Source organism: Pistacia vera, unplaced genomic scaffold (assembly GCF_008641045.1).
Source record: "Pistacia vera cultivar Batoury unplaced genomic scaffold, PisVer_v2 Contig1114, whole genome shotgun sequence".
Taxonomy (NCBI): domain Eukaryota; kingdom Viridiplantae; phylum Streptophyta; class Magnoliopsida; order Sapindales; family Anacardiaceae; genus Pistacia; species Pistacia vera.
In genome coordinates this window covers 83176-108623 of record NW_022195154.1, presented here as the reverse complement: position 1 = coordinate 108623, position 25448 = coordinate 83176, and the positions used below count along the sequence as shown (strand labels likewise).

General features: G+C 34.5%; 2 protein-coding genes and 2 pseudogenes across 5 annotated transcripts; all 4 read left to right on the top strand.

Moving 5' to 3' along the window:
• LOC116141536 lies at positions 1-3395 on the top strand (annotated as a pseudogene).
• A 1663-nt stretch (positions 3396-5058) lies between these two features.
• On the top strand, positions 5059-8182 carry LOC116141545 (annotated as a pseudogene).
• A 3062-nt stretch (positions 8183-11244) lies between these two features.
• On the top strand, positions 11245-15292 carry LOC116141525 (ATP sulfurylase 1, chloroplastic-like). The gene is made up of 5 exons (XM_031427031.1): positions 11245-11842; positions 13414-13819; positions 14234-14494; positions 14586-14672; positions 14792-15292. Exons 1-5 carry the CDS (start codon positions 11346-11348, stop codon positions 14930-14932), a joined length of 1392 nt encoding a protein of 463 aa, XP_031282891.1. The 5' UTR covers positions 11245-11345; the 3' UTR covers positions 14933-15292.
• A 4610-nt stretch (positions 15293-19902) lies between these two features.
• Positions 19903-23658, top strand: LOC116141479 (probable acyl-activating enzyme 1, peroxisomal). 4 transcript variants are annotated; one of them, XM_031426988.1, is made up of 4 exons: positions 19903-19990; positions 20099-20169; positions 21219-21459; positions 22094-23658. In XM_031426988.1, the coding sequence occupies exons 3-4, from the start codon at positions 21262-21264 to the stop codon at positions 23552-23554; spliced, it is 1659 nt and encodes a 552-aa protein (XP_031282848.1). In that variant the 5' UTR covers positions 19903-19990; positions 20099-20169; positions 21219-21261; the 3' UTR covers positions 23555-23658. The 4 variants fall into 4 exon arrangements, with proteins under 4 accessions (XP_031282848.1, XP_031282854.1, XP_031282860.1 ...); XM_031427000.1 differs by lacking the exon at positions 20099-20169 and adding an exon at positions 20539-20603 and having other exon boundaries at positions 19974-19990; XM_031426994.1 differs by lacking the exon at positions 20099-20169 and having other exon boundaries at positions 19909-19990.
• The last annotated feature ends 1790 nt before the right edge of the window (positions 23659-25448 follow it).

Here is a 25448-nt window from a genome sequence, read left to right as displayed (position 1 = left end):
TTACCCTTCTTTCCATTATTTAACGAAACACTAGTCAAGCAACAATCTTGGGTGCTCTCTGTCTCATAAGTCATAACAATGGCCACCATGTCCACCTTCTTCCCAAAGCCTCCTTCCCCTCTCACTCTCTCAGAAATCACAAATTTCCATTTCGCTCCTGTTCACACTCTCTCAATCAAGCCCAAAACTGCGCATTTCAATGTCCGAATTCGCGCGCGTTGATCGAACCGGACGGCGGCAAACTGACGGAACTCTTCGTAGAAATCTTTAACGGATGTTAAGAAGAGAGAGGCCTTAATTTTGCCGAGAATAAGCTTTCCAGGATTGATCTTCAATGGGTACACGTGTTGAGCGAGGGGTGGCCCAGCCCACTCGCGGGATTCATGAGAGAATCCGGTTCCTCCAAACTCTTCATTTCAACTCGCTCCGTATGGATGACGGTCGGTTGTTAACATGTCCGTCCCGATCGTTTTGGCGATCGACGACGACCAGAAGCAGCGGGTCGGTGGGTCACCCCGTCGCTCTCGTTGACTCAGATGATAACACAGTTGCGATTTTGAGCGAGTAAGATTCTAGTTATTTTTGGATTTCCATAAACTTCTGTCAAATCTTAAGCTAATTTAATTTGCAGGATTAATTTCTTTTTTGGACTGTTTAAAGCCATATATGTGGGTTTTTTCATGTTTAGAAGTTCCTCTGCCTTTCTTTTGTTTTTATTAAAAAAAAAATTGAGTTTTTGAATTGTTCAATTTGGCTTATATTAGGAGAGATGGATACCAGGCAACTTTGAGGAATTGGAATTTTATTTATTTTATTTAATTTTTTTTTTTTTTTGTCCATAAAAGTCAGGTCTCAGTTTTTTTCTTTGGGGTGGGTAATTAGACAATAGTTGAAATTAGCTTGGTGGTGTGTATTGCTTTTGAGTTAACTTTTCACTGCAAAGTTAGAAAATGTCTTGCACATTTGACAAAATAGGCTTTTCATACTTGTTAAGGTTTGGTTTCATAAGTGAAAAATAAACATACCGACAAGAATCCTACTATTTGTGAATAAGGTCATTTCATTGGTGCCTTTTTTTTAATTTTTAATTTTTTGTATTTGACAATTGTTGCCTATTAGTCTAAAGGCTTTAGGATCTTATAACTGTTTTGCATACTGTTATTCATGGCGATACTGATGACTTTGAAACATATCTTACTTTTTCCATGTTGGTCTCTGCTATGGTAATTGAGTTTAAAGTTCAAACTCAAGGTCAGTGAAACTATTTGTTCATACAGTTTTTGTTTTTCTTATTAATAATAAACATATTTTTATATCCATGGACTTAAATTACTTAAATTATTTCAAGTTCTCTTTCCCATACAGTTTTTGTAATCACTTTGTCGTACGCAATTCTTTGTTTGAAAATACCCCAACCTATTATTAAATGATGATTGAAAGAATAGTTGATCCTGCAAAAAAGAGCACTTTACTCTTTATTTTTTTCTGCATGCGTCTCTACTAACTATTTACAAATCTACTTGGTTACCCACCACTCTACTAGAGGAATGAAGTTGACAGTTGAAATCGGGCATTATTTCTAAGTATTTATTAACGGGATCTAACGCATTGATATGATTCAATATATATATGTTTTTTGTTCTATTTCTCTGAGCATGTCATATCCATTGATCACCTTGTTTTTAGGACCAAATCAACATATCGATGATGATTTGCCTTTAGATCATTTTCCTAGCCGTAACATACTGACTTCAGATGATAGATTTCATATTTATGGATACTGGAATCTTGTGTAGTTATGTTTGCAATATCTTTACTCTTTTCAAGTATAAACATATTGTATGTCAACTTTCATGCCTGCTAGTAGTTACTTTCTTTTTTTCTATTTATTACTTTTTATTGTGCTTTCAGTATTGAGATCTACAAGCACCCCAAAGAAAAAGGATAGCCGAACATGGGGAACAACGCCCCTGGTCTACCTTATGTTGATCAGCAATAACTAATGCTGGAAACTGGTTGATTGGAGGTGACTTAGAGGTTATAGAACCAATCAAGTATCATGATGGTCTTGATCGTTTTCGGTTGTCACCTGCACAACTTCGTCAAGAATTTACAAAGCGCATGCCGATGCAGTGTTTGCTTTCCAGCTCGGAATCCTGTGCATATGGCCATGCTTTGTTGATGACTGATACTCGTCGGCGGCTCTTAGATGGGTTACAAGACCCCAATCCTCTTGCTTCATCCATTGGGAGGCTACACAAAGGCAGACGATGTCCCCCTTAGCTGGCGATGAAACAACATGAAAAGGTATTTAGATCAGTTTTTTGACCCAACACTTTTACAGATTGTTTGTAATTAGCCTAAACATCAGATATTAGCAAGAGAAGCAGGAACCTGAAATTTGTGTCTTTATAACAATTTATACATCCTTGGCTTAGAATGCCTGAATTGGCATTTCACCCTGTATATCTGTTTTTTTACTTCTCTATTATTATTTTTCTGTCCTTTCTCTTCAAAACAAAATATATTGGAACTAAGTTGTGGTATCAAAGGAAACCTAACTTAAATGGTAAAGAGTAGTCCTATAGCATCTTGAACCTGAAAGCCTATAAGCTGACCTGATATGGTTTTTGTCTGCTTAAATTACTATACAAATGCCCAACATGAATGGAAGCTAATTTTCAGTGATAATGATGATTTATTCTTAGGTGCTGAAGACGGTGTTCTTGATCCAGAAACCACTGTGGTGTCTATATTTCCTTCGCCCATGCACTATGCTGGTCCAACTGAGGTGCAGTGGCATGCAAAAGCCCGGATTAATGCTGGGGCTAACTTTTACATTGTTGGTAGGGACCCTGCTGGCATGAGCCATCCTGTTGAGAAGAGAGATCTATATGATGCTGACCATGGGAAGAAGGTTGTGACATGCTCCTGGACTAGAGCGGCTAAACATCCTTCCTTTCAAGGTATTAAATCATCATCATTTATTCTTCATTTTAACACTTCCCCTCGAGTAAATGGAATTCCTGGTGGTTAATTTGTTTGGTACTGCTGCAGGTTGCAGCATATGACAAGACTCAAGGTAAATGGGTGTTCTTTGATCCGTCAAGGCCTCAGGACTTCCTCTTATATCAGCACCAAGGTACATCTCTCTTCATAGAACTTTGTTCACAAGTTTCTAAAAAGCGATTGACATGAGATATTTCATCTATGTCTATTATTCATCTCATTTTTAACATGGCCTGCTTGCATTTTACAGATGCGAACACTGGCAAAGAACAAAGAAATCCTCCTGATGGTTTTATGTGCCCTGGTGTGCAAGTGTTGGTGGAATACTATGACAGTTTGTCTCCATTCACCGACAACAGCAAAGTCCTGAACCAGTTCCAGCTTAGATAAATTTGCTGTTCATATGTATTGTGATTCGAATGGGAGAAACGTTACAACTTATTTATCTCCAGTGATCGTGTAAAAATCTCTGTCCAGATTCTAATCCATGTGAGGCGCTGGTGCAGAGACCAAAACTTGCCTCTCAGTCTGTAATTAGATGCCTATTTTGGCATCTTACATTCGCCCTTCCGCCTCCGAAGGGACAATGTACTGTACCATATGTGGTTGTGTTTTCAAAGGACAAAGATTGTTGGCTGCTTTTTAGTTTTGGAATTTTCCATTGATGTGTAAGCCATATCCATGATTGATTTTAACAGACTGGAAAAAGCTAAAAAGCAGATTGTCAATTTAACATTTCTAGAAAATTTCTGTTATTGCAGTTTAACAAATGGTGGAACCAATCCCTGATGAAGGAAAGCAGACTCTCAATTTAACATTTCTAGAAAATTTCTGTTATTGCAGTTTAACAAATGGTGGAACTAATCCCTGATGAAGGCAAGGATTTATTGGCAACACCAGAATTACATGCATTTCATTTTATTTTGAAGAAGATATACACCAACTGGTTTTCATTTTCATTTTAACAGTTCCATCTTTAAGCGACCAAAGAAATGGCATTCTTTGATACCATCTCACTTATTATATTTATTTACTCGTCAATATCAAATAATTAAAATTACACGTTACTTGATATGAAAATGATAAGGTTTTATTTAGCATGTGCAGAAAATATTGAGATTATGTTCAATACATTTATGTGATGATCTATGTCATATATGCATTGTTTGTTGTTTTTTATTCATCTTTAGAAGCATAATTTTAGCATGTAAATTGTGTAAAAAATAAAAAATAAAATGATGGAATTAATCAACTAAAGCCCAACAACGCATAGACCTAGCATTTATATAAAAGTATCATGTACTCATTACTCATGGAATGCAAGAGAAGACTAATTTTCTCCGAGTTCTCTCTAGTTTCCCCTCATTTCTTCTCAATTTCTTCTATTTGTTCCATCCCTTCATTAAAACTATTTAATCATTAAAGATACAATCTTCAATCACTTCCATAGGAGGCTAAATATAATACAAAAAATTGAAAGTGTCCAGGTTCATCCCCAGTTTGGCAATTTCACGCAATACTCTCCTATAACTTATACTCTATACCCATCAATGTCTTCGCTAAATCATTGTCTTTTTATTTCTTCAAAATCCCCAAATTACCCTTCTTTCCATTATTTAACGAAACCACTAGTCAAGCAACAATCTTGGTGCTCTCTGTCTCATAAGTCATAACAATGGCCACCATGTCCCCTTCTTCACCAAAGCCACCTTCCCCTCTTACACTCTCAGAAAGTCACAAATTTGCCATTTCGCTCCTGCTCACACCTCTCAATCAAGCCCAAAACTGCGCATTTCAATGTCGAATTCGCGCCGCGTTGATCGAACCGGACGGCGGCAAACTGACGGAACTCTTCGTGAGAAATCTTTAACGGATGTTAAGAAGAGAGAGGCCTTAAGTTTCCGAGAATTAAGCTTTCCAGGATTGACTTCAATGGGACACGTGTTGAGCGAGGGTGGGCCAGCCCACTCGCTGATTCATGAGAGAATCCGAGTTCCTCCAAACTCTTCATTTCAACTCGCTCCGTATGGATACGGGTCGGTTGTTAACATGTCCGTCCCGATCGTTTTGGCGATCGACGACGACCAGAAGCACGGGTCGGTGGGGTCCACCCGCGTCGCTCTCGTTGACTCAATGATAACACAGTTGCGATTTTGAGCGAGTAAGATTCTAGTTATTTTTGGATTTCCATAAACTTCTGTCAAATCTTAAGCTAATTTATTTGCATGATTAATTTCTCTTTTGGACTGTTTAAAGCCATATATATGTGGGTTTTTTCATGTTTGAAGTTCCTCATGCCTTTCTTTTGTTATTTAATTTCAAAAAAATTTAAAGTTTTTGAATATGTTCAATTTGGCTTATATTAGGAAGAGATGGATACCAGGCAACTTTGAGGAATTGAATTTATTTATTTATTTAATTTTTTTTTTTTTTTTTTTTTGTCCATAAGAAGTCATGTCTCAGTTTTTTTCTTTGGGGTGGGTAATTAGACAATAGTTAATTAGCTTGGTGGTGTGTATTGCTTTTGAGTTAACTTTTCACTGCAAAGTTAGAAAATGTCTTGCACATTTGACAAAATAGGCTTTTCATACTTGTTAAGGTTTGGGTTCATAAGTAAGAAAATAAACAATACCGACAATACCTACTATTGTGATAAGGTCATTTCATTGGTGCCTTTTTTTTAATTTTTAATTTTTTGTATTTGACAATTGTTGACCTATTAGTCTAAAGGCTTTAGGATCTTATAACTGTTTTGCATACTGTATTCATGGCGATACTGATGACTTTGAACCATATCTTTACTTTTTCCATGTTGGTCTCTTCTATGGTAATGAGATTAGAGGTATCAAAACTTAAGATCAATGAAACTATTTGTGATCATACAGTTTTATTTTTTCTTATAATAATAAACATATTTTATTCCATGGACATTAAATTAACTTAAAATTATTTCAAGTTCTCTTTCCCAACAAGTTTTTTCTATATGCTTAGACTTAAACATTTTGCTAAATGATATACTCATATAAGCTGGTCGGTGACATAGGCGCGGAAATGAATGGATGAATTAATAAAAGTCAACTTATTAAATGTACAATTAGTGAGGTGAACGACATGATAATACAAAGTAATGTCACGTCACTTTGTCGTATGCAATTCCTTTGTTTTGAAAATTACCCCAACCTTATGATTAAATGATGATTGAAAGAATAGTTGATCCTGCAAAAAAGAGCACTTTACTCTTTATTTTTTTCTGCATTGCGTCTCTACTAACCATTTTAACAAATCTTAACTTGGTTACCCAACACTCTACTAGAGGAATGAAGTTGACAGTTGAAATCGGGCATTATTTCTAATATTTATTAACGGGATCTAACGCATTGAATATGATTCAATATATTAATATATGTTTTTGTTCTATTTCTCTGAGCATGTCATATACATTGATCACCTTGTATTTTAGGAAACAAATCAACATGATTCAGGATGATGCATTTGCCTTTATGATCATTTTCCTAGCCGTAACAAACTGACTTCAGATGATAGGATTTCATATTTATCGATACTGGAATCTTGTGTAGTTATGTTTGCAATATCTTTACTCTTTGTCAAGTATAAACATTAATTGTAATGTCAACTTTCATGCCTGCTAGTATTTTCTTTTCTGTTTTCTTATTTATTTACTTTTATTGGGTCTTTCAGTATTGAGATCTACAAGCACCCCAAAGAAGAAAGGATAGCCAGAACATGGGAACAACCGCCCCTGGTCTACCTTATGTTGATCAGGCAATAACTAATGCTGGAAACTGGTTGATTGGAGGTGACTTAGAGGTTATAGAACCATCAAGTATCATGATGGTCTTGATCGTTTTCGGTTGTCACCTGCACAACTTCGTCAAGAATTTCAAAGCGCAATGCCGATGCAGTGTTTGCTTTCCAGCTCAGGAATCCTGTGCATAATGGCCTGCTTTGTTGATGTGATACTCGTCGGCGGCTCCTTGAGATGGGTTACAAACCCAATCCTCTTGCTTCATCCATTGGGAGGCTACACAGCAGACGATGTCCCCCTTAGTGGCGAATGAAACAACATGAAAAGGTATTTAGATCAGTTTTTTGACCCAACACTTTACAGATTTGTTTGTAATTAGCCTAAACACAGATATTAGGCAAGGAGAAGCAGGAACCGTAATTTGTGTCTTTATAACAATTTATAACTCCTTGAGCTTAGAATGCTGAATTGCATTTCACCCTGTATATCTGTTTTTTTACTTCTCTATTTATTATTTTTCTGTCCTTTCTCTTCAAAACAAACATATTGGAACTAAGTGTGGTATCAAAGGGAAACCATTACACTTAAATGTAAAGAGTAGTCCTATAGCATCTTGAACCTGAAAGCCTATAAGCTGACCATGATGATGGTTTTTGTCTGCTTAAATTACTATACAAATGCCCAACATGAATGGAAGCTAATTTTCAGTGATAATGATGATTTATTCTTAGGTGCTTGAAGACGGTGTTCTTGATCCAGAAACCACTGTGGTTTCTAATTCCTTCGCCCATGCACTTGCTGGTCCAACTGAGGTGCATGGCATGCAAAGCCCGGATTAATGCGGGGCTAACTTTTACATTGTTGGTAGGGACCCTGCTGGCATGAGCCATCCTGTTGAGAGAGAAGATCTATATGAGCTGACCTGGGAAGAAGGTGTTGAGCATGGCTCCTGGACTAGAGCGGCTAAACATCCTTCCTTTCAAGGTATTAAATCATCTTCATTTATTCTTCATTTTAACACTTCCCTCCTTGAGTAATGGAATCTGGTGGTTATTTGTTTGGTACTGCTGCAGGTTCAGCATATGACAAGACTCAAGTAAATGGCGTTCTTTGATCGTCAGGCCTCAGGACTTCCTCTTCATATCAGGCACCAAGGTACATCTCTCTTCATAGAACTTTGTTCACAGTTTCTAAAAAGCGATTGACATGAGAATTTCATCTATGTCTATTATTCACTCTCATTATTAACATGGCCGCTTGCATTTTACAGATGCGAACACTGGCAAAGAACAAAGAGAACCTCCTGATGGTTATGTGCCCTGGTGGGTGGCAAGTGTTGGTGGAATACATGACAGTTTGTCTCCATTCACCGACAACAGCAAAGTTCCTGAACCAGTTCCAGCTTAGATAATTTGCTGTTTCAATGTATTGTGATTCGAATGAGAAACGTTACAACTTATTTATCTCCAGTGATCGTGTAAAAAAATCTTGTCCAGATTCTAATAAACCATGTGAGGCGCTGGTGCAGAGACTCAAAACTTGCCTCTCAGTCTGTAATTAGATGCCTATTTGGCATCTTACATTCGCCCTTCCGCCTTCCTGCATGAGGGACAATGTACTGTACCATATGTGGTTTGTGTTTCAAAGGACAAAGATTGTTGGCTGCTTTTTAGTTTTGGAATTTTCCATTGATGTGTAAGCCATATCCATGGATTCGATTTTAAAACAGACATGGAAAAGCTAAAAGCAGATTGTGCAATTTAACATTTCTAAAATTTTCTGTTATTGCGTTTACAATGTGGAACCAATCCCTGATAAGGAAGCAGACTGTGCAATTTCACAGACTTATACAAATCATTTACCACTATTTATTTAAAATTTTCAATAGTCTAATTGCATGATATCGCACTGATTTGTATGAAGAAGTTTGATTTATGCTATTAATTTTATCTTCCAGTAATGTAACGGTATAATAAATGATATGATAATATGCATATGGTGAGATGCAGGGGCAGATCTAGAGTTGCCCACCCTCAAATTTTTTTTAAAAATATTTATATGTAATTTTTTTTTCTTTTTATGACAATTTCAACTAAAAACATATAATATGAATATTATATATTATTACATTTTATTTTGACCCACCCTAACAACAATTTATGGATCTACTACTGGACTTACATGTAAATGGAAATAAAAATTTTAGATAGATACAATGTTTACATCGTGATATTATATAGTGAAAAAAGCTAAATATGGTAAAATATTAGTGGAATAGGGAGGTTTGGTTCAAGTCAAGCAAAGTGGAAAGCAATGAGCAGTGTACCTGGACTTTCCTGCTACAATTAAAAGTTCGTAATAATATTATTCCAAGAGTAAACGACCTTTTTCCACCCAAGGTTTGCTTGAATATTTTTTCCACCCAAATTTTTTTAAAATATCACTTTCTCACCCAAAGTTAATATTCTGTTACTACTCAAAGCCAATTCTGGCGGCTAGAATTCTCTTCGTCACTACCATTTAAACCTCCTGCCTCCTCTCAACAAAAGCTCTCTCACCCCCGACACCTAATTTTTTGCCGATTGTCAACCACCATAAAATTAGGGTTTCATGTTTTTAGCTGATCTCCGACTGATTCTAAAAGCGAATATTCAACTGGTCACCACCATTCAATCCATCGGTCTTTACTCTATAAAACCTCTTGTACCCTTACTCTTGGCAACTCGTCGAACCTCAACTGAGAAAGTGAAGTGTATTTTAGGTATTAACGGAATATAAACTTTGGGTGAAAAAGTCGTATTTTGAAACTTTTTAGGTAGAAAATGTGGTTCTGGCAAACTTGGGCGGGAAAATGTGGTTTACTCTTAGTCCAAAGTGTCAATGTAAAGTAGAAGAAAAGTTTGTATTTGACAACTCTAGATGCGAAAAGTGAACCTAGCCTTTAAAAGGGGCACGTTCACCTGACGTCTATTACGAAACAAAGGAGGTCACTTTCCTCTCCTATAAAAGAATTTGATTTCAAATTTATGAAGAAGATTCCTAGAACCTCAGTTCACTACTATTACGGTATGCGCAACCCCATTTCTCTTTTTTCTTTTCTTTGTTCAAAATAGGGCGGCTTTATTTTTTCTACATTAAATTATAATTTTTACAAAAATTTATAACCCTAAGTTTTGGGGTCAAGAGACCATATTATCCCTAAGTTTATCTTTGAAATACTAATTTAACTAAAGTAGTATTAGTAATCTAGTATATTAGTAATAAACTCTTCACCATATTGATGAATTATCCTTTTATTAAAACGGAGTTAAAGACTTTTTCTTACTCAAATAATAGCTTAATTATACTTTTCACTCACAAACTTTTAAAGTACTGTTTTATTATCCAATTTTATATTTCAGCGACGAACAAAGAATAAATTTGGTTCAAGCTATTAAGGCTTTTGAATAAGAAATGTCGATGAATCTTTTGAAGGTGGAATGTTGGATTTTGGTGGTTGGAATTGATCGAAATTTGACTTGAAAAGGTGACAGCGCAAACCCTAATGACTCAATTGCTTGCGATTGACAGAATCAATAAAAGTAGGGTTTTAAGGATTTTGGTGAGTGATGATTAGTGAAAAAAATGCTAATGGTATGGGGTCGTAACGATACCGAAATTAAAAATATAATATAAAATTGAATAGTAAAATGATATAAAAAAATGTTATTAAACCATTATTTGGGTGGAGGAAAAGTCATATACTCTATAGATTGTATCAAAATTGAGAACTTAATTTGACCTAAGAAAACAACACGAGGAAACAGTACAAAAATAATTATATAATTATGACCTATAAAAGGGTACTTTTGGAATTGTCTCGCAAAGTTGCTCGCAAAAGTAGCCCAAAGTGCACTGCAGGCTAAATATAATACAAAAATTTGTAAGTGTCCAGGTTCATCCTCCCAGTTTGGCAATTTCACGCAATAACTTTCGTACAAAACTTATACGCTAATACCCATCAATGTCTTCACTAAATCATTGTCTTTTTTATTTCTTCAAAATCCCCAAATTACCCTTCTTCTCCATTATTTAACGAAACTACCCGTCAAGCAACAGTCTTGGGTACTTTCTATCTCATGAGTCAATTTAACTAGTAAAATGGTATTTTAAAGTGGATAAAAAAATATTATTAAACGAGCTGAAAAAAGTATCAAAATTTGAGAAATTGATTTGACCTAAGAAAACAACACGAGGAAACATTACAAAAATAATTATATAATTATGACCCATAAAAGGGTACTTTTGGAATTGTATCCCAAAGTTGCTCGCAAAAGTAGCCCGCCCAAAGTGCACTGCAGGCTAAATATAATACAAAAAATTGAAAGTGTCCAGGTTCATCCTCCCAGTTTGGCAATTTCACGCAATAACTCTCCTATAAAACTTATACTCTATACCCATCAATGTCTTCGCTAAATCATTGTCTTTTTAATTTCTTCAAAATCCCCAAATTACCCTTCTTTTCCATTATTTAACGAAACCACTAGTCAAGCAACAATCTTGGGTGCTCTCTGTCTCATAAGTCATAACAATGGCCACCATGTCCACCTTCTTCACCAAAGCCACCTTCCCCTCTTACACTCTCAGAAAGTCACAAATTTGCCATTTCGCTCCTGCTCACACTCTCTCAATCAAGCCCAAAACTGCGCATTTCAATGTCCGAATTCGCGCCGCGTTGATCGAACCGGACGGCGGCAAACTGACGGAACTCTTCGTGGAGAAATCTTTAACGGATGTTAAGAAGAGAGAGGCCTTAAGTTTGCCGAGAATTAAGCTTTCCAGGATTGATCTTCAATGGGTACACGTGTTGAGCGAGGGGTGGGCCAGCCCACTCGCTGGATTCATGAGAGAATCCGAGTTCCTCCAAACTCTTCATTTCAACTCGCTCCGTATGGATGACGGGTCGGTTGTTAACATGTCCGTCCCGATCGTTTTGGCGATCGACGACGACCAGAAGCAGCGGGTCGGTGGGTGCACCCGCGTCGCTCTCGTTGACTCAGATGATAACACAGTTGCGATTTTGAGCGAGTAAGATTCTAGTTATTTTTGGATTTCCATAAACTTCTGTCAAATCTTAAGCTAATTTAATTTGCATGATTAATTTCTCTTTTGGACTGTTTAAAGCCATATATATGTGGGTTTTTTCATGTTTAGAAGTTCCTCATGCCTTTCTTTTGTTATTTAATTTCAAAAAAATTTAAAGTTTTTGAATATGTTCAATTTGGCTTATATTAGGAAGAGATGGATACCAGGCAACTTTGAGGAATTGGAATTTTATTTATTTATTTAATTTTTTTTTTTTTTTGTCCATAAGAAGTCATGTCTCAGTTTTTTTCTTTGGGGTGGGTAATTAGACAATAGTTGTAATTAGCTTGGTGGTGTGTATTGCTTTTGAGTTAACTTTTCACTGCAAAGTTAGAAAATGTCTTGCACATTTGACAAAATAGGCTTTTCATACTTGTTAAGGTTTGGGTTCATAAGTAAGAAAAATAAACAATACCGACAAGAATCCTACTATTTGTGAATAAGGTCATTTTCATTGGTGCCTTTTTTTTAATTTTTAATTTTTTGTATTTGACAATTGTTGACCTATTAGTCTAAAGGCTTTAGGATCTTATAACTGTTTTGCATACTGTTATTCATGGCGATACTGATGACTTTGAACCATATCTTTACTTTTTCCATGTTGGTCTCTTCTATGGTAATTGAGATTTAGAGGTATCAAAACTTAAGATCAATGAAACTATTTGTGATCATACAGTTTTATTTTTTCTTATTAATAATAAACATATTTTTATTCCATGGACATTAAATTAACTTAAAATTATTTCAAGTTCTCTTTCCCAATACAAGTTTTTTCTATATGCTTAGACTTAAACATTTTGCTAAATGAATAATACTCATATAAAGCTGGTCGAAAGTGACATAGGCGCGGAAATGAATGGATGAATTAATAAAAAAGTCAACTTATTAAATGTACAATTAGTGAGGTTGAACGACATGATAATACAAAAGTAATGTCACGTCACTTTGTCGTATGCAATTCCTTTGTTTTGAAAATTACCCCAACCTTATGATTAAATGATGATTGAAAGAATAGTTGATCCTGCAAAAAAAGAGCACTTTACTCTTTATTTTTTTCTGCATTGCGTCTCTACTAACCATTTTAACAAATCTTAACTTGGTTACCCAACACTCTACTAGAGGAATGAAGTTGACAGTTGAAATCGGGCATTATTTCTAAGTATTTATTAACGGGATCTAACGCATTGAATATGATTCAATATATATATATATATGTTTTTTGTTCTATTTCTCTGAGCATGTCATATACATTGATCACCTTGTATTTTAGGAACAAAATCAACATGAATTCAGGATGATGCATTTGCCTTTATGATCATTTTCCTAGCCGTAACAATACTGACTTTCAGATGATAGGATTTCATATTTATCGATACTGGAATCTTGTGTTAGTTATGTTTGCAATATCTTTACTCTTTGTCAAGTATAAACATTAATTGTAATGTCAACTTTCATGCCTGCTAGTAGTTACTTTTCTGTTTTCTTATTTATTTACTTTTTATTGGGTCTTTCAGTATTGAGATCTACAAGCACCCCAAAGAAGAAAGGATAGCCAGAACATGGGGAACAACCGCCCCTGGTCTACCTTATGTTGATCAGGCAATAACTAATGCTGGAAACTGGTTGATTGGAGGTGACTTAGAGGTTATAGAACCAATCAAGTATCATGATGGTCTTGATCGTTTTCGGTTGTCACCTGCACAACTTCGTCAAGAATTTACAAAGCGCAATGCCGATGCAGTGTTTGCTTTCCAGCTCAGGAATCCTGTGCATAATGGCCATGCTTTGTTGATGACTGATACTCGTCGGCGGCTCCTTGAGATGGGTTACAAGAACCCAATCCTCTTGCTTCATCCATTGGGAGGCTACACAAAGGCAGACGATGTCCCCCTTAGCTGGCGAATGAAACAACATGAAAAGGTATTTAGATCAGTTTTTTGACCCAACACTTTTACAGATTTGTTTGTAATTAGCCTAAACATCAGATATTAGGCAAGGAGAAGCAGGAACCTGAAATTTGTGTCTTTATAACAATTTATAACATCCTTGAGCTTAGAATGCCTGAATTGGCATTTCACCCTGTATATCTGTTTTTTTACTTCTCTATTTATTATTTTTCTGTCCTTTCTCTTCAAAACAAAACATATTGGAACTTAAGTTGTGGTATCAAAGGGAAACCATTACGCTTAAATGGTAAAGAGTAGTCCTATAGCATCTTGAACCTGAAAGCCTATAAGCTGACCATGATGATGGTTTTTGTCTGCTTAAATTACTATACAAATGCCCAACATGAATGGAAGCTAATTTTCAGTGATAATGATGATTTATTCTTAGGTGCTTGAAGACGGTGTTCTTGATCCAGAAACCACTGTGGTGTCTATATTTCCTTCGCCCATGCACTATGCTGGTCCAACTGAGGTGCAGTGGCATGCAAAAGCCCGGATTAATGCTGGGGCTAACTTTTACATTGTTGGTAGGGACCCTGCTGGCATGAGCCATCCTGTTGAGAAGAGAGATCTATATGATGCTGACCATGGGAAGAAGGTATTGAGCATTGCTCCTGGACTAGAGCGGCTAAACATCCTTCCTTTCAAGGTATTAAATCATCTATCATTTATTCTTCATTTTAACACTTCCCTCGAGTAAATGGAATTCCTGGTGGTTAATTTGTTTGGTACTGCTGCAGGTTGCAGCATATGACAAGACTCAAGGTAAAATGGTGTTCTTTGATCCGTCAAGGCCTCAGGACTTCCTCTTTATATCAGGCACCAAGGTACATCTCTCTTCATAGAACTTTGTTCACAAGTTTCTAAAAAGCGATTGACATGAGATATTTCATCTATGTCTATTATTCACTCTCATTATTTAACATGGCCTGCTTGCATTTTACAGATGCGAACACTGGCAAAGAACAAAGAGAATCCTCCTGATGGGTTTATGTGCCCTGGTGGGTGGCAAGTGTTGGTGGAATACTATGACAGTTTGTCTCCATTCACCGACAACAGCAAAGTCCCTGAACCAGTTCCAGCTTAGATAAATTTGCTGTTTCATATGTATTGTGATTCGAATGGGAGAAACGTTACAACTTATTTATCTCCAGTGATCGTGTAAAGAATCTCTGTCCAGATTCTAATAAATCCATGTGAGGCGCTGGTGCAGAGACTCAAAACTTGCCTCTCAGTCTGTAATTAGATGCCTATTTTGGCATCTTACATTCGCCCTTCCCTGCACGAGGGACAATGTACTGTACCATATGTGGTTTGTGTTTCAAAGGACAAAGATTGTTGGCTGCTTTTTAAGTTTTGGAATTTTCCATTGATGTGTAAGCCATATCCATGGATTCGATTTTAAAACAGACATGGAAAAAGCTAAAAAGCAGATTGTGCAATTTAACATTTCTAGAAAATTTCTGTTATTGCAGTTTAACAAATGGTGGAACCAATCCCTGATGAAGGAAAGCAGACTGTGCAATTTAACATTTCTAGAAAATTTCTGTTATTGCAGTTTAACAAATGGTGGAACTAATCCCTGATGAAGGCAAGGATTTCTTGGCCACACCAGAATTACATGCATTTCATTTTATTTTGAAGAAGATATACACCATCTGGTTTTCATTTTCATTTTAACACTTCCATCTTTAAGCAACCAAAGAAATGGCATTCTTTGATACCATGTCACTTACTATATTTATTTAGTCGTCAATATCAAATAATTAAAATTACATGTTACTTGATATGAAAATGATAAGGTTTTATTTAGCATGTGCAGAAAATATTGAGATTATGTTCAATACATTTATGTGATGATCTATGTCATATATGCATTGTTTGTTGTTTTTTATTCATCTTTAGAAGCATAATTTTAGCATGTAAATTGTGTAAAAAATAAAAAATAAAATGATGGAATTAATCAACTAAAGCCCAACAAGGCATAGACCTAGCATTTATGTAAAAGTATCATGTACTCATTATTCATGGAAAGGAATGCAAGAGAAGACTAATTTTCTCCGAGTTCTCTCTAGTTTCCCCTCATTTCTTCTCAATTTCTTCATATTTATTCCATCCCTTCATTAAAACTATTTAATCATTAAAGATACAATCTTCAATCACTTCCATAGGATAATTAGGGGAGAGTATCTGAGAAACTGAGATTGTTTCTATTTTGTTAATTGTGTATCAAGTTTATGATGTTGCGTACTCTTGTATATCGTGTTCATGAAAATATAGTAAATTTCTCTCGTCCGTATATATAGGTGGGTTATATTGAACCATATAAATATTGTATTTTTATATAAGTAATCTCGAATTATGTTTTCGTGACATGATCTCTTAACAAGTGGTATGAGAGCTCAAAGTTACGACTTAGGAGATGAGTTATTTCGAGATGGTTATCTTACAAACCCCCTCCTTTTTTTTTCTTTTTTTTCTTTTTAATGAAAATGAATAATAAAAATAGGATTTGATAAATGAGATTTTTTTTTAGTCACATATAAAATTATTGTTATTTTTTTCTTCAAAGTATTGGTAGCTGTATTAATTTATATATTTTTTTGAGTTGTTTAACTCTATTATGTTAGGAAATTTGTAAGGATTTCTTTAGCTTCAATGTTTTTTATTGTTCTAAGAATAACGATGGTGCGGTTATATAGCACAATTGAAGGGAATGGAATGTCAACTCTTATAAGAAAAAAAATGCAATGAAGGGTATTTATGGTATTTACTGGATGCCATAAGAAAAAAAAAAAAAAAATTTAAAACTTTGAAATATGGTGCTTTTAGAAATTGGGCCTCTCTATTGCTGGGGTGTCAATAGCTCTGGTCTTTGCGTAATACATTACAATGATTTAGTGGAAAACCTTATACTTGTGATTTGGAAAAAGTTTGAAAATCCAATAAAAAAAAAAAAAGAAGCGCAAAACAAAACAATGGTTGGAAAAAAATATTTCTTGTGCAAAATCATGACAATAAATAGTCTTTTTAATATTTTTTTATAGGTTTTTTATAACTATTTTTAAATCATGAGTTTTTAAGAAAGAAAAGAAGTTGAAAAAGATTAGGAAATTAGAGAAGTTAAAAAAGATTAAGAAAAGGGTAATTTTAAAATAAAAATAAAATTTGTTTTTTTCTAATTAATTTTGGGGTTTAGAAAGAGTTTAGATGGGCTTAAATAACACCACTCCTTAACTCTTGAGGTCTCAAAAGAATGAGCGCAGCCTGCATTTACTTATCTATTTTTTGGGCTCATTAATTTGAGTCCCCAAAATAGTGATTTTGAGGGCCCAAATTACTGCTAACCTAGGTCTAGGATCAAGTTATGGCTCGAGCCTAAATAGGAACTTCTCTAATGATCCCATCTATTTTCATCCAATTAACTGGCCCAAAATGAGCCTAATAAAAGCAGATTAGGCTCATATATTTAGGGCCTCAGGATCGTGCTTGGAAGGCCCAAGATATTACTACAGGCCAGGGTTAGGTGTTACCGCTTCTATGATATGGTTGTGATTGTAACGTTTTACATGCTGGATTTGCATAATATATTATAATGTACAACCTCTCTGTAATCATAATGTTAAAACTGTAGTTATAAGAATTATTGTTTTGATTTTTTATTTTACAATTCAAGTTTTAATCATACAAATAAATTGAGTGATCAAATTCGACAACTTCATTACACTAATCGAATGGATATTTATGTTTCTCTCAATCATTCAAATGGGCAACAAGTCATGTATACTTTAACTGAAGAAGAAATCATTATTGGAATTAGATAAGAAGAGGAAGAAGATAATCCTGAGGATGATAGTACAGAAATACCAACAGTTTCGTACCAAGCAGCTCTAAACATGTTTGAGAAGCTAAAAATATTTTAGCTTAAACAAGAAGATCTCCATGCTAGTGACTTATTACGTATCCGTAAGATAAAAGATGTGGTAACAATTCTAAGACATAAATTATTATCCCAAACAAATTTAGATAAACATTTTATTTTATTTTAAACCTTTAATGTAACATAACATATATTTTTTGTAATATATATATAATTATTACTATATAGAGACAAGTTTCTTAAAACGAGACTAAAAAAAATTATAACTTATTATAGTATAAAATTTATTTTTATTTATAACTTGTATAAGTTAAGACCAAATTTTTTTATAATTACCTAAAAATTATTTTTATATAAAGTAGTTCTACTGTAACAATTAAAAACATAAGGATTTAGTTGGAAACGGCATTTGATTGAACACGTACACTGCGTTTATGTAACGAGTAATAACAGAGATTATGGATCTCCAATATGTAGAGCTGTTTTGTCTAGAATCCTACACTTCCACTTGTCAAGTTAAAAAGAGAACACTGTGGACTTTAACCTTATCTCATATAAGTTAATCGGATGCCACTAGACTTTGTTGTTACCTGTTTGCAAGTTTTAAGGAGTACTTTGTCCCTTTTCTCATGTCGGTTGTGAATGATGACATCTCGAGGCTCTCCCAAAATATAGCTTTGTCATTGACGCGGGGTTTAATTTATTCCTTAAAAGAAAAAATATTTAGTGTTTGTTTTATTATTTTGAATAGAATTTTTAATAAAGTTGAGTTGAATAGTTATTATAAGGTAAGATTTGAAAATTAATAAAAATATTTTTATATGTTTATTAATTTAGTTAAATAATTTTATAATAAAATATTAAAAATTAATAAAAATATCCTACTCATGCATTAAATGCCGGCCACCATCGCCAGAGGGTGGTCAGAAGTAGTCGTAATGACGTACGATCGGTTAGATCTGGTGGCTCGTGAGTCAATCTGGTCGCATTTGGTCATCAATAACGACAAAAAATATGGTCGTTATTGACGACTAGCTATGGCTTTAGATTTGGCCGTCAACGGCTAAATCTTTGGCTTTAGATCTGGTATTTTTTGACCAAATCTATGATGGATCTGACTGAAAAATGTTAGATCGACGTACTACCGACCAGATCCAACCGGTAGTGCACTATTATACCAGATTCTAGTCACCTTCTGGCGGTGGTGGCCAGAATTTGACAAATGTAGGTGGGTGGGGGTGCTTTTGTCAAATTTTAAACTTTTTTTTTTGTTGAGGGTATTTAGTTAAATTAACAAACCTAGGGGGTTTAAATAGTTAAATAGAATATAATTTGATTTTCAGAATATGGAAACAAATATATATTTTGGGTATAATTTCAAAAATCCTACTCAAAATAGAGAAACAAACACATATGATCTTATATTTGATGCAATGATAAAATTAAATCAAATGAACTTATCTTATATTCAATGCAATGATATATTATTGCTGTAGACCAAAAGCAAATATGACACTAATTTTTTTTTGGGGGTAAACCTGTTAATTTTCTCTTTTGCAACTCATAGACAATATCCTCTTAATATAACTAATCATAGTTGCACTACAATTTGGATAACTCATAAAATTATTTCAATATATTGCGTGAATTATAAGATGAATAAATTAATGATACTGTATGAGTGGAATGTGAATTACATATAAAATAAGTTTCTCACATGTATCATGTTTTGATATTTTAATTCTCAATAATATTACAGGTCCACTTACATTATTTTGTTAGTTTTACTGAAATCATGTATATAAAAGATATCAATAATAAAATTAGTATAAAACAGGGCATAGCAGATTCTGGTGCGTTTGTTTTTATATTTTTGTTCTATTTTATTCCTATCATTTTCAAAATACACATTTGTTTTCGTGTTTTAAAAATACTATCATATTTTATTTAATTATTTTTAAACCCTTTAAATTTATTAATTTAACTAAACTAAAAAAAAAAAAAATTTAGAAATTAAAAACACTTCCACTCACCCATATTTGTTTAATTTACGATTCATAGATTGTTGTTACATGTTCCGTTGAAAAAGTATTCTGTAACAACAAAAACAAAACCAAATGACGTTGAATTTTTTTGTTTATATTACTACCTTCCTCATATTTTCCATCTCATCATCATCTTATTCAAACACACAGACACCAGGTACAAACGTGGCTTCTTCTCTTTCTCTCTCCTCACAGACTCACAGTATCAATAACAAAAAAGGTAAACTACCTCTTCTCTCTTTTCTCTGCTTTCACCATTTCCATCTTATTTGGGGAAGTATTGGGTGTAGTTGTTTGTGTTGATAAATTTTTGTTTCTTTCTAAAAAGTGGAAGCCAGAGAGGCCGATTCAATTTCCGAGGACCAAATCAACTTTCCCGTTTCCCGATTCTATCTAGTGGTGATTAGTTAATTTGATTTGACGTTTCAGCTGTATTGGTCGATATTTGTTATGCATATTGCTCTCAGGCTTTCAGTTTCAGCCTTTCATTACTTAGCCTGTTAAATCATACATACATGATACATATGTTACGAAAAAGTTTAAATGGAAACATTTCACTATTTCAGAACATGGGTACAGCAAGGTTAGCTTTATCTCATTCTTTTATTTTATTTATTATGATTCTTTTTGAAATCTTATTTCACCTGTAGTTGAATACTGGAGTTTTGATATGCAATAACTTTTTAAGTTTGGATTTTTCAAACGCATAATTATAATGCAAAGTTCTGTTTTATGTGTTACTGAGTTATTTTTCAAAGAATTGGGGAGGAAGCAAAAAGGGATCATGAAACTGTTTTGGTTTATTCTTCTGTTTTCGAGCATGTATCAGAGAGGTAATAAGTCCATGATCTAATTATGGTGAAATTATGGTGAATGAAAAATTCATGTTTTTAGTGATGGATGTTCATTTACCTTTGAAGAATGTTATGTTATGTTGTTGTTGTGTTGTCATGATTATGCTTATGCTTCAGTGATTGATTTCCTCTTCTTAGACTGTTAGATTTATAAATTTCTTGTTTGGGTGTTATCATAGAATTGGTAGGGGTTGTTGTTTTATGTTTGTCATGGTTTTTTGATATGTTAAACCACAATATGCCTAGGATTCAGACCTGTTACGCACTACGTCTTATTTTTACCAACTTGAAGATGCTTATTGCGCCTATCTTTGCACAGTGAATATAATCATCATAGTAATTCAAACTAGTAGTATTTTCATTTATGTGGTAGGCGTGAGTTTTAATGGAGTTCACCATGATGTTTATGCCATTGACATGTTTGAGTTATTGAGTGGGCATATGTTTATGCCATTGAAATGTTTGAGTTATTGAGTGGGCATATTTTTATGCCATTGACATGCTGATTAAAAGGTGAATTTATGAAATAATAACTTGCCCCATTTTTTTGACTTTGAAAACTGATGTTCTATGTAATGTGATTGATTGATCCAGTAATCTTTAACGAAATCTTTTGCCAAAAGCATTGACAATAAGGATGGAAGGTACAATCCAGTGCTCCGCCAATTACGTTCCTCTGTCTCCAATAAGCTTCTTGGAGCGCTCAGCTATTGTTTACAGAGACAGACTCTCTGTTGTCTATGAAGATGTCAAGTACACATGGAAAGAGACACATCAAAGGTGTATTAAGCTCGCTTCTGCACTTGCTGACTTGGGAATTTCTCGTGGAGATGTTGTAAGTCTTAGGTTTTTACCCATATTTTGTTTCTTGCGTTTGATTATTGATTTTTAATTCTTGGTTGTAATGGTTTTTCTCTGAAATTTTCATGATGTGATTTCTGCTTGTGGAGTTTTTGCCAATGAGCTTGCCGTCTGATTGTATGTTTTATGTCTATTTTGTAGCAATTCATGAATACTCTTTTACTTGTTATTTACATGCTAGCATATGTTTTCTATATTAATTAAATGAAGGTTTCAATCAAGTGTTTGAATATAGAAGAATCTTGTTTGGTCAAGTAATGCGAATCTTACAAATGAAATAATATAACATTTTCTTCTGATAGTGTTTGAATTTAAATTATCATGACATCATATACTTAGTTGAGAACAGTTAATGTTGTCTTCAATTTAACCATGTAATACAGCAAAGTATGAGCATTATTATGAAAAGACATGGTGTGATGTTGAGCTGATAAATGAGTTTTTACAGATGCTATACATGTCATGGAGCTGTTTATGTGAGTATGTTTTGAATTGGAAAATCGATGAAGTTTGTTGATGTATATCTGACTTTTCTTTGCTGCCATTTTTATTTATTCCTTGTCCAGTTTTTATTAATCTTTATTCTTTTCCTTTTCCCATTTGAGTAGGTTGCTGCATTGGCCCCAAACATTCCTGCAATGTATGAGCTACATTTTGGTGTTCCAATGGCTGGAGCTGTTCTCTGTACACTAAATGTGCGTCATGATTCAGCTATGGTGGCAGTGTTACTGAAACATTCAGAAGCCAAAATAATTTTTGTAGATTATCAGCTTCTGAATACTGCTCGGGGAGCAGTTGAAATTCTAGCCAAGGCTACAACCAAGCTGCCCCTTCTAGTAATAATACCAGAGGGCAGCACGGTTAGGAAACCGATTCCCACTCATGAAAACTTAGAATATGAGAGTCTTTTGGCAGAGGGAAAACTGGATTTTGAAGTTAGACGACCAAAAGATGAATGGGATCCTATTACCCTGAACTACACTTCTGGCACCACTTCAAGCCCAAAAGGTGTCATTTATAGCCATCGAGGTGCATATCTCAATTCTCTAGCTGCAGCTCTACTCAATGAGATGAGCTCAATGCCTACATATCTCTGGTGTGTCCCGATGTTTCATTGCAACGGTTGGTGCCTCACATGGGCTGTGGCTGCTCAGGGTGGAACAAATGTCTGCCTAAGGATTGTCAATGCGAAGGGAATATTTGATAATGTTGCTCAGTACAAGGTAACCCACTTAGGTGGTGCACCCACAGTTCTTAACATGATAGTAAATGCACCTGCTAGTGAAAGAAGGCCTCTCCCTGGTAAGGTAGTAGTGATGACAGGAGGTGCCCCTCCTCCCCCACAAGTACTCTTCAGTATGGAAGAGTTAGGTTTTACAGTGACACACTCGTATGGTTTGACAGAAACCTATGGTCCTGGAACAGTTTGTTCCTGGAAACCTGAATGGGATTCATTGCCTCGGGATGTACAGGCAAAGATCAAGGCCCGCCAAGGGTTGCACCATCTTGGAATGGAAGAAATAGATATCAAAGATCCTGTAACAATGAAGAGTGTGCCACCAGATGCTAAAACAATGGGTGAAGTCATGTTTAGAGGCAACACTGTGATGAATGGTTATTTGAAAAACTCCAAAGCAACACAGGATGCCTTTAATGGTGGATGGTTTCGAAGTGGGGACTTGGGGGTGAAACATCCTGACGGTTATATCGAATTAAAAGACAGATCGAAAGACATTATTATTTCTGGAGGAGAAAATATCAGCACAATTGAGGTGGAATCTGTACTTTTCAGTCATCCATCAGTGCTTGAAGCAGCTGTGGTAGGACGACCAGATGACCATTGGGGGGAGACACCTTGTGCTTTTGTGAAGTTAAAGGATGGCTGTGATGCTAGCTCCGAGGAACTTATAAAGTATTGTAGGAGTCGCTTGCCACATTTTATGGCTCCTCGCTCCGTTGTTTTCCAGGATCTGCCAAAGACTTCCACTGGAAAAACACAAAAATTTGTTCTAAGGGAGAAGGCCAAGGCCATGGGGAGCATATCAAAACAGAGAAGTAGCAAACTGTAAATCAACTTTGATTGTTTTGTACAATGTAATTACATAGCTATTCAAAGCTATGAATGGTATGATTTTGGAATGAATATAATTTGGGTATCATCATATCATGAAAATGTTTTACTGTGTCTTTGCAATTCCCAGCAAACTTCTAATCTTACCATTCTTGATCAGTAACATACTTGAAAGGTACCAATACCAATCAATTGCCATACATGCTCAAATTAAGCTCAAAAGCTTCAATCAATCTTAGGTGGCAAGTGAAAGCGAATCCATATTATGATTCTTGTAGCACTATATTGTTAATATATGTATATCCACCTTAACCAGTCTGATAAACATAATTTGTTTGCTCAAACAGATTGCAAAGACATATTGTGACAGGGGATAATGGAAGAACTGATAAAAAAATCCAAAATAAATATCAGAAACTTAAAACAAACATTATATGAGAATTCAATAGTAATATTATATAGTATCACATCAGCAGATTAAACTTTTACAAGAAAAAAAAAATATTATTGTCTGTTACATTTTACAGGAAAAGTAAGGTGTTTTTTTTTTAATATATAAATTACAATATTAAACTTATGCTAAGACTAAAATACTATCCTCAACAGTTGGTGAAGCCCGCATATTGTTGAAACAAGAGGGAATTAACCCCTATTTATGAAATAAATTTAAATTATGTTGCCCTCTGATCCAATTACTATGATTAAGTGGAATTGGCCCTTAAGATTGTGATAATACCAACTCAGTGCCACATCAGATTTGTACCCGCTTGCATAATACAATGGGAAAAGTGATCTTCCCACGGCCCACCCCATTACCAAAATTGTATTTAAGGAAAAAACAAAATAGGTATTATATTTTATACTTATGATTACAATATTATCCTCATCTTCATCCTTACAAAATTGCAGTCTCGGCCAAAGTGTATAATAAATAAGCGTTCTCACTCCATGAATCCATAAAAAGTTCATTGAACTAAAAACTTCATAAATATTTACATGGGATATTCTCATCCCATATATATTATTCAATTAAAAACATAACGAAACAGTGAAAGCCGCACCGCATTCCATCGAACAAAAACACTACGTTCATGGAATGAGTAATGACATAGTTTATAGGGCTCCAATAGGAAAAACTTTTTTGTCTCGAACCTTACACTCCCACCCCTCAAGTTTAAAAGAGAAAATTGTAGCATTTATATTGATAAGTTAATCATTTTGATTGATATCCACTTTTAGTAAGTTGTATCTGGATAGGTAAAATTTCTTTTTCAGAAGAGCTCATAATTTCTATGTAAGCCTCTTTACACATGAGTTCCTACTATTGTAATCAATATGTTTCGTTATTAATGTCCAAAATACATTGGATGATCTTATGAGAAAAGAATAAAAGAAGGTTCTATAAGCTTTGAGTTTGAGTCTTATTAATAGAAGTTCTCGCTAGGGTTTTTACCCAATTGATTATTTCAGAGTCCAAGAAGATTAGTTGAGGTGGTATAAACTAATCCGAATACTTTTAATGATAAAAAAAATATGTAAACTGGTCCAAACATTTCAATAATAAGAGGAAAAAAAAAAAAAAAAAACTTTACAAACTAACAAACACTTATACGAAGGATGCACTATTAATTACGAGCTGAGTCACCAAGAAAAGTGAACCACGACAAAAACTTTAACATAAACAAATATTAAATAGTATATTAAAAAGTATATATCTTTAAAAGCTCAAATAAAATTGACAATACTTTTATATTTCCATTAGAATATGCAAAGCAGAAGGCAAAAATTCAAATATATGATTGGTGATTGATGTTCTCGAGTCTTCTTTCCACTTTAAACTTTGGAAAAGGGTCACGAAATAAATAGTTTTTCCGCTAGAGATGTAGACACTT